This window comes from Epinephelus fuscoguttatus, linkage group LG15 (assembly GCF_011397635.1).
Source record: "Epinephelus fuscoguttatus linkage group LG15, E.fuscoguttatus.final_Chr_v1".
Lineage (NCBI taxonomy): Eukaryota > Metazoa > Chordata > Actinopteri > Perciformes > Serranidae > Epinephelus > Epinephelus fuscoguttatus.
In genome coordinates this window covers 24,609,910-24,619,619 of record NC_064766.1, presented here as the reverse complement: position 1 = coordinate 24,619,619, position 9,710 = coordinate 24,609,910, and the positions used below count along the sequence as shown (strand labels likewise).

The 9,710-nt window shown below is 41.4% G+C and overlaps 2 protein-coding genes across 2 annotated transcripts; one reads left to right on the top strand and one right to left on the bottom strand.

The window, feature by feature from the left end:
- Window positions 1-217: 217 nt before the first annotated feature.
- On the top strand, window positions 218-7,664 carry LOC125902078 (leucine-rich repeat-containing protein 19-like). Its single transcript, XM_049598191.1, has 3 exons — window positions 218-347; window positions 3,914-4,100; window positions 4,271-7,664. The coding sequence occupies exons 2-3, from the start codon at window positions 3,935-3,937 to the stop codon at window positions 4,669-4,671; spliced, it is 567 nt and encodes a 188-aa protein (XP_049454148.1). The 5' UTR covers window positions 218-347; window positions 3,914-3,934; the 3' UTR covers window positions 4,672-7,664.
- Window positions 7,665-7,776: 112 nt separating this feature from the next.
- Window positions 7,777-9,140, bottom strand: tmem125b (transmembrane protein 125b). The gene is made up of 2 exons (XM_049598187.1): window positions 8,762-9,140; window positions 7,777-8,655 (listed from the first exon to the last, which is right to left on the bottom strand). Exon 2 carries the CDS (start codon window positions 8,610-8,612, stop codon window positions 7,908-7,910), a length of 705 nt encoding a protein of 234 aa, XP_049454144.1. The 5' UTR covers window positions 8,613-8,655; window positions 8,762-9,140; the 3' UTR covers window positions 7,777-7,907.
- Window positions 9,141-9,710: the final 570 nt, after the last annotated feature.

Here is a 9,710-nt window from a genome sequence, read left to right as displayed (position 1 = left end):
GAATAACATGCACTTTGTTGAACAGCACTGAATGCTAGCTGAAGCTGTGAGAGGGCCACTTACAATAAAGACATAGAATGAAAACAGAATACTGGTTTATATTCACTCCTGACTGGAGTAGTGAGTGTCAAAGGAATAAGGAGGCAAAATGGAGGACAAACCTAATAAAGTTACTCATTAACGTCTCTGTCTTGAGGGCATGGTGCAGGAGGGTGGTATTATGGTATGTCATGTAACCTTTGCCCGGCAAGTGTCTTTAGTGTTTTCAGAAGGAGCTGAAGAGGAGGACAAAAACAGCAGTTTCAAGTCGGGTCCACCTGCGCTGTCAGATATTCTTTTTAATACAGGTAAGTCATTTTGTGTTGTTGTAGATTGTGTAAAGTGAGAGCAGGGTTCCTACGTATGCCTCTGTGATGAAGGTTATTGGGTCTGACTAGTGTTTGACTGAGTCAGTGCTGCCTCAAATTAAATATCTTCAACTAGACTATACAAGATATTTCTTCTCTCTCGCTTCAGGGTTATTATTCATACGAAACATATGTGTTTATGTTGTTTTTAAAGTTAATAAGTAAGCAGTTCAGAACTAGAATCATGAACACTGCCTGGCAGGTCAACTTCTTACCGTCATGTGATCTTATGTGTGAATATGGAAGTACCAAACCACAAAGTGGTTGTTAAAACATCAGCCACAACAGAGGTGTTTAATGATTGGTTGAAGGCACCTGTTAGCTCTTGGCTTTTAAAAAGAAAAACAAAACTCCTACACTTACCTCTGATATTTCGGGGTTATGATTCCCCAAAACAAACGGCTGCAATCACTGATGATAATGATACCATTATGGAGCTGGAGCTAATCAAATCTTTGAAACCAGACGTGTTGAACAGTGTAAATTGAATCAGAGCTTATGAAAGGGCGAAAAAGAACACTTTGCATCCATATCTAACAATCTTCAATTTGTCTGATCAAATTGTTGTTAAATCTGTCTGTTATTTTCAACCCACATGTTTTGGATACTGCAATTCATTTTTTGTTGACAACATAGTTTTTGTACATAAATGAAATTATCTTTGGCATAATTTTTTCCAACTGGTTCTCACACGTATTAGTATGCAGCTTTGGTTGCTGATGGATTGGATCAGACTAAGTGAATCTGGGTAATTAAGTGCTGACCTACTTGGGATGAATAGTGTTTATGTTAGTTTATTCAGGAAATGAATTGACATACTTATAAATATTTGGCTTTGGGGGAAGTTTTCACATATTTTCAAGTCAAAAGTCTTAAGTCCAGTTGAAGTGATGAGTCATTGGTCTTAAAGTCCAAGCCAAACTGCAAGTTGTTTTTGATTTTGTAAAGTCTAATGTAATGAAATTTGTGACTCAAGTCTGACTTGAGTCCAGGTCATGTGATTCAAGTCCACACCTCTGAGAGTCACAAGACAGTGGTTAAACATTTATCAGCTGTGAAATATGAAAGTATGTCATCCTCACTGCAGGTGTCAGGATATCCCATTAGCTGAACATTAATGTTCAACAATTAATGGAGGGTTTTGCATTTTTTAAAGTCTGTCTTAAAACAATACCACAGTCCCACATGTACACTGACTGAGTTGTCGGTTGCTGTGAGTGTTAAGCTGCAAAAAGATCCCTTCCCAATGTAAGTGATAGGGAAAGAAATCAAGTTCTTGTTCTGTGTCAAATGCATTTTCAAGTTTAGGCTAATGCTTTACGTCAAATCAAGTGGATGTCCTCCAAAGTTACGGTTAGTTATAGTTACAGTTTACCTATTTGTGTATACCTGCATAGTGTTTCCTTGATAAGTGATAGGAGCAAAAGGGAAATTTTGTGCTGCAAAATGACTTATTAAGGTTTAACACTTTAGATTTCATTTTATTTGTTTCACACACAGAAATATAAATCACATTAAATTCAATTAAATTCAATTTTATTTATAAAGCCCAATATTACATATCACAATTTGCCTCAGAGGGCTTTACAGCGTACAACATCCCTCTGTCCTTTGGACCCTCACAGCAGATACGGAAAAATTCCCCCCAAAAAACCCTTTAATGTGAAAAAAATAAATAAATAAAATTAATAATAAATGTAGTGTGTGTGAGGGTGGGGTATAAACTTGTAATGGCTTATATATTAAAAAACAAAAAACTCACCCAAAGGACATACAAAAGGTAAAATATACACATACTAAATCATCAGTACATTTTTTATTATTTTATTTTTTTAACATAGACATTGACACACTGGACATTGGAATCCGTTAACAAACCGACCACAGGATGCTTTACACAAACAAAGATTAAGATTCTTAGCCTGTCATGTTGGCTATTTATGGAGATGTGAATTATTACAAAACAATCTAAAACTAGAAGGTAAATCTGTAATCCTAAATCTCGTTTTAAGAACATGTTGGTGTCAAAAAATAGTCAACAGCTATGCAAGAGTGGTATACCTAGTATAACAGGTTTGGAAAAAGTGATGTAATGAACGATTTCTGCAGCGGTGCTTTTTCTGTACAGAGTTTTGCACAAGTTAAAAGTCCTTGCCCATACAATATTAAAGTAGGTTCAGCCTTGTCTCATAGAAACAACCATTATGTGGCGGTGGGCACAAATGTGTTCGAGTTACGTGCTGGCAACACAAAAACAATGTGAATGCAAAGTCAGTGAGGATCTTTTGTTGTGGTGGACACACAAATTAAAGGTCCAGTGTGTAGGAATTAGCGGGATATATCGGCAGAAGTGGAATATAATATCATAAGTATATTTTCTTTAGTGTATAATCACCTGAAAATAAGAATAATTGTGTTTTTGTTACCTTAGAATGAGCTGTTTCTATCTACATAGGGCGCAGGTCCTCCATCTCCATGTTGCACCACCATGTTTCTACAGTAGCCCATAATGGACAAACCAAACACTGGCGCTAGTGTAGATAGGACCATTCATATTTTCAGTGAAACATTTTCAAAGTGAAACTGTTTTATTAAACACTTTTACTAGTTTAAATGACCTGGCCCGTTTGTTTTGGAGAGAAAGAGACCTCTGTGGGTAATTCACCTCCTGGTAAAAAACACCTGAATCTCTGGATCTTAAGTTATCAGAGGAAGAAGGTGAGCACAGATTAGCGGGTGCTAGGCTATCATCATGTCTTCTAGATGCCAAACAGCATTGGAGAAACAATAATTTGTAACGTGAAACAGTTTTATTCAGTGTTTTAATTGGTTTTAATCACCTGATCTGTTTGTTTCGGAGAGGAAGAGACCTCTGTGGGTAATTCGACTCCTGGTAGAAACCTCCTGAACGATGACCACGTAAGGATTTCTAACCAGGAGAAGTTTCAGTATGCAACCCTTACTACTAGATGCCTCTAAATCTCCCTAAATCATACGCACTGGACCTTTAAATATAAAGAGCGAGAAAGTCTGCATAGGGTTAGGACTGGATGGGTGGTGGATGGGTCGAACAAACATGGACTTTCAACCAGGAGATCACTGTTCATGTTCCGAGTAACTACACAAATTATGTACATTTACATCACTTCCATCCTGTACGTAGTTATTTTAACCGAAACCATGATCTTTTCCTGAACATAACCATGTTTTTGTTCTCTTTACCTAACAAACTGTGACTGTTCATAACGGACTCTGCACTAGCATTGTTTTTGTGTTGCTAGCATGTAATTTTAACGCATTTCATGCCCACCACCATGTGTTGTTGAGAGGTCATGTCCATGTATTTCCGTAAGACTGTGTTGGTACATTAATTATCAATTATTAATAAATTAAGCTATGATATTAAGTTAAGAAACATGTATTGTGTGCAAAACGTCTTAACACTTTGCACCTCTCCCAGCACCCTTCCATTATCCTCAGTAATCACCTGACGATTTGATCTCTAGGTCCTCCCTCAGGGCGCAGAGATGGGCCAGTGGAGCTGCAGCCTCTTTGTGGTGTTTGTTCTTTGTGGAGCTTTTATCAGAGAAGCACATCAGGCTGCTATATCTGAGTTTGGGGGACACAAAGGCAGTCAGAGACATCTCCTGGTGGAAGAGGATGATAACACCAACCATAACAGTACGATTCAAAGTAAGTCACAAACCCTGTTGGGTAATTTACCATCATCTAAGTATTTACAACCAGGTGTGTTTCAGGAACTTTGAACTCTGTCACACTTCAGTTTCGGGAAACTATTTGAATGGCCTGGTATTGACCTCACCAGAGGCAATAAAGTTTGTTTTTCCCTGCTGTCTTTCCAGGAGCAGCCGATCCAGACAATGAGAGCCCAAAGTCACTGGACTGGTCTTATATGGTTGCAGGTCTGGGCACAGTCCTCACCATCTCACTCCTCATCGTGATGACTGTCAAGTTCCGCCTCTTCCATCGCTTCTTGGCCAGCTACAGACACTCCCTGCTCCAAGAGACGGATGGGGTCAGCCAGTATGGCCATGACGGGGTGCCCTTCCCTCACAGTGTGTCGGGCAGGATGGGAGTGGCTAGAGGGACTCAAAGAGGGCTGGATGACGATGACGATGGCTTCATTGAGGATAACTATATCGAACCCAGTGAGAAGAACAGGGCAGAGAGAGAGGGAGAGGAGGAAGAGGATGAGGAAGGGTTAGAAGACAGTGATGATGATCTTCAGTTCACAATAGGGTGATCAAATAAAGAGGGACTACAGCTAAAATAAAATTATACCACAGAAAAGATTCTGATTCACAGTCAACTTGAAAACAGTGATACCGAAATGTTTTGGTTTGTGAGCTCTTAAAGAGACAGTTCACCCCAAAATCAAAAATACATATTTTCCCTCTTACCTGTAGATCTATTCATCAATTAAGATTGTTTTGATGTGAGTTGCAAAGTGTTGGCGATATCAGCCATAGAGATGTCTGCCTTCTCTCCACATAATGAAACTAAATGGCACTCAGCTTGTGGTGCTCAAAGTGCCAAAAATACATTTGGAAAACTTTACAGACTCTCCAGAAATCATGACCTGGTTACTCAAGATAATCCACAGACCTTGTTGGGAGCAGTTTATGTTGGAAATATTTTCTTTCTTCCAAATTACACCCACTAACTGAATCACTGTGTAAAAGGAAGTGTGCATCTACTGCTAGCTCACCTACTGTAGCACCACTGAGCTAGCTAACGTTACAGCTTACCTAAGGAGGACACTATTCATTTTTACATCTCGCACTGTGATGAGCACAAGCCTCTCATCCATGAGTAGATGCACGCTTCCTTCTGTATGGTGGGTGTAGTTCGGTAGAAAGAAAATAGTACTAACATGAAACTTATTACAACAGGGTAAGAAACAGAGTGCCATCTAGTTCCATTATATTGGAGAGAAGTCAGACATCTTTACAGCTGATATCTCCAACACTCTGCAACTCACAGCAGAACAATCTAGACTGATAAATAGCTCCACACGTAAGAGGAAACGTAGGGATTTTTATGTTGGTGTGAACTGTCCATGTAAATAATGTCCCACTAGAATATGCAAAACTATCAATATCACAATAAAAGTCGAGTTTTTAAGTTTAAAAAAAGTTTAGAAAAAGAACAAATTTGTTTTCAGATTTTTTTTTCTTTTCTCCTGTTCAAATTAATAATTTTTGTAAACTCTAGGATTATCCTGTGACTCAAAGGGGCCTCAACCCACAGTTTGGGAACTGTTAACAGTGAACAGTAGGTGTATGATGAATGTGAAAGCTGAATGAGTCATAGTTGCTTCAAAACGCCCAAAGCTGCAGCAGTGATGTGTCTTAAAATCATAATATGATGAAAGTTATAACAAAAATGTATAAAAAGAAGTAAATAGATTTTTTGAAAAATGTTACTGCTTGTCTTTGAGTTCATTTGAGTACAGTATAGTAGTTGTATCACATGCTTCATGTAGGCTGAAGCAGGAGAGCAGATTCAGTGAAAAAAAAAAAATAGAGATTACCTGTACAATAGATCAGTGGTTCCCAACTGATGGGTCGTGGTGCAAAAGTGGGTCACAGGTCCATTGTGAATGGACCGCAAGTGACTTATGAATATGTCAAGCTCTGAAGTACAGTAAATTTAAGGCACAGAACCTTTATGTTGAGGTGCCATTTTCTGCTGTAGAGTGACTGACAGACAGCTACATAACAGAGACAGCAAACTAGCTTGGCGACATGGCCAAATGCAAGTATAGCGCTGAATGTATCAAACTGTGTGGACCTTGAACTAATGACCATGGAGAAATCTGGACCCCGTGGCTGGACAAGTAAGGAACTTTTGACCTAGATTATAACCACTAAAACCTTAATAGGTCTAGAGAGGCAACATTTGGACTGTACTGGGTCTTCACTAGACGTCACTTTGTCTACTTGGCCCTTGGTTGTATTGGCTGTTTTCCTGAAGACGATGCATTAAAGGTCTAGTGTGTAGAATTTTGTGGCATCAGTCAGTGACAGCTGACCTTTGTGCCAAGTGTGTAAGTGCACTATGGTGGCCAAGGCAAAAACATTGTCCTAATTACAGCCAGTGTTTGATTTGTCCATTCTGGGCTACTGTAGAACAACATGGCAGACTGGAAGAGGAACCGCTCTGTATGTAGATATTAACAGCTAATTGTACAGTCAAGAAAACACAATAGTTCTTATCTTCAGGTGATAATAAACTAATGAAAACATAGTTATGAGTATTATATTCCATTTCTGCCAAAGATGCCCCTAAATGCTACACACTGGATCTTTAAGTGGAAATGTTGCCTGCCAGATTATCTCCATTCTGTCCTTTGAGTATAAATTGTTCCCTTTACAGCTGAAATCTGTAATTTTTTAAAAATGAATATATTGTGTGTATATCCGTGTGTAAATTGTTGGAAGTTGCTGTTCACACTGGAGGTTGACTGATATTGGATTTTTTAATATAATAACAACATAATACAGAAAGTCTGGAACAGGAAAAAGCCAATAACCAACTAATTTGCCAACATCATTTGAACACTAAGTTCATACCTTAACTCTGATGACTGATTTCTAATCAGCGAAAACATTTACCTCAGTAAAAATGAAAAGACAGAGGATGGAGAAACACTCTCTGTACAATGGCAAATGGGCTTTACTGGTCATAACACAGATTTTCTTGTCATGTAACTGGTTGAAAACTATGCATTCAGTATTGCTTGGCTCTTGACGTGTTATGTTTTTCTCTATATTGCCCACAATCAAAAAGGTTTGGCAACTAATAGTGCTACAGCTGTCGGGGTCCAGACAAAAACTTCATTCAAATATGAGTTAAAATGAAGAACAGTACATTTGGACACAGTCACACAGCAGATGAGAGCTGCTTTCTGTGAATCTGCATCCATTCATCACAACCCTGTGAATCCGAACTCAATAGGTGGAAGCTGCACAGTCATCGGCCACTAATAACCCAAACCATTAAATGACAAATTTAGGAAGCATCTGTCAGGGAGGTAAATTATTGACGTTCAAGTCAAGTGGTTGGTTGGCGACATTTTGTCTGCAAATCAGCAGCAAAGAATTGAAACAAATTGAAACGTCAAACTCTTCATCATGTGTGGGAGGTAGGAGTCTGAGTGTATTCATGTGAGACAACAAAGAGTTTTTCATTTGTTTGTACAGTCTGAAATCATTTTATTGGAAATGCACTTTATGAATAAACTCTTTATAATTCCAGTTTCATTCATTCATTCATTCATTCACTTTGCTGACCTTGGTCTCTGAGTCAGTGGTAGAGCAGAGAAACATCCTGAATACAGTGAATGTAGTGATTTTGTGGATATAATGTGAACACAAGACTAAGTCTGACGTCTCCAATGAAGAAATGTATTCTGAACTTTCCTCTCACAGACTCGTTGGTCCTTTTTCTCTGAGTGATTTTGCCCATTCAGTTAATTCAGATCAGGCTGGTCCTGCTGGAGGACGTCTCTCTCCTGACCTGGCTCATCTGTCCCCCTGAGACACTGAACACCCTGACAGCTCGACCCCCCAGCCTCCTCGCTCTGCTCATTCTCATCATCATCCTCCTCCTCTGCTCCCTTCTTCTTTGAAGGTAGATGAGCACACCGTAGCCCACTACAGCCAGAGCCATGCCCGCCCCAGCAGCCATCAGCACCAGGCTCGACACCAACATCTCCTTGCTGTCATGACCTTGGCTGCCGAGTGTGGCCACACAGAGAAGCACGGTCCCACAGAGCATCACCGCCAGCCCCACAGCTAAGATAAGTGCTGGGTCAGCCCTCCCGCCGCTCCTCAGCTGGTCAATCTGATGCCAGCTGCGCACGCAGTTCATGTCTTGGATGGCAGAGCTGAGGAGCAGCTTGAGCAGAACAGCCAGGGCTAAGAGGCAGAGGGTGGTTCCCACCCCGAGGCGCCACTCCCCGGACAGGCTGGTGGTGGTGGAGAGGAGGCCCACGCCACCGAGCCCCAGCCCCAGTATGAGGGCAACAGAGGCGCAGTAGCACAACAGGGAGCGCCGTGGCTCTCTGAACCACCACAGCTCCACTTGATCTTCCAGGACACGTCGCTGCAGAAGCGTGGGGTCCAGGTAGAGACCCGGAGGGTGACGGATGGTGTGGCGGGGCTGGTAGAAGGTCTGCATGGCAGTAGTCGCAGCTCAGCCAGCCAAAGAACCAGACTGACACCTTGAGTGAATATAAATAATTCAACTGTTACTTTTCTATTCACCGCAACTATATAACTGTTATCAGCAACTGAGCTTCAACTCAGCCTCTGAGAAAAAGTACTCACTTGGTGTTAGATGAGTGTCATGTGCTGCTGTTCATCCATCTGCATCCCATCATACAACCTTAGTCAAAGCATGACAATAGTTTGGTTGTGAAATCCAACTGTTGATTGGTGTGTTATTCTGCAGAAGACATGCTGCTTCACGTAGAAATAATCCAGCTTCAAGGAACTTCTTTCCAGTGGTGAAGTTGTAAATTTCATTTGCACAGGCTGCTCTCAGGAGTGAAACTCCTCACAGTGTAGATAATTGAGTTATCCTGGCTTCATGCTGGAGACAGACAAACAGTGAGGACTCCAGCTGCAGAGAAGAAGGGACGTCCACTGTGTAACGCTCACTGTAAGGAGAGAAGTGATGATGATGTTGACATCCAGGCTGGGCTGCGTGGACGTAGCCTGTCCACAGTGACTGTACTAGCGTCGCAGATGGATGATCCGTGCCCTCCTCACACACTCTCCCCCAGTGCCAGGCAGGACCCCCCCCCCCTGCCCTCATCACACGGGAGCACCATCTTGCCTGGTCAAGTGGGGAAAAAGACGGGTCACAATAGCAGTGTTGGATCATGGTTTGGACAGAGATTGGCGACATTGTCCACCATTCCCCGACACAGACAATGGGCTGACAGGCAAACACAATGACTGTGCTGCAGGAGGCGGGTGTGAGCCTTGGAGGGGTGTTGTGTCGCTGTTGTGGAGGGCTGAGTGATGTCAGTGACTACTGATAATGGTGTTTCTGTGATCCCGAGGATGGCGTCACTCGCACACTATGCTGAGCCTCTTAGATAGGCCACAGTGAATGCTGCCTCTCCTCAATGAGACGCTCACTGACACAGGCCTGCTGATCTGTGGCCTCCAGTAACACACCAGCTAGGATTAGTTTGACATTTTGGGAAATACGCTTCTTTTGCTTTCTAGACTGTTAGAAAAGAAGATCGATACCACACTCATATCTATA

Coding starts and splice junctions, on each gene's coding strand:
- LOC125902078 (XM_049598191.1), top strand. CDS start 3,935: ATGGGCCAGTGGAGCTGCAGCCTCTTTGTGGTGTTTGTTCTTTGTGGA. Junction 4,101..4,270: donor CCATAACAGTACGATTCAAA/GTAAGTCACAAA, acceptor CTGTCTTTCCAG/GAGCAGCCGATCCAGACAAT.
- tmem125b (XM_049598187.1), bottom strand. CDS start 8,612: ATGCAGACCTTCTACCAGCCCCGCCACACCATCCGTCACCCTCCGGGT.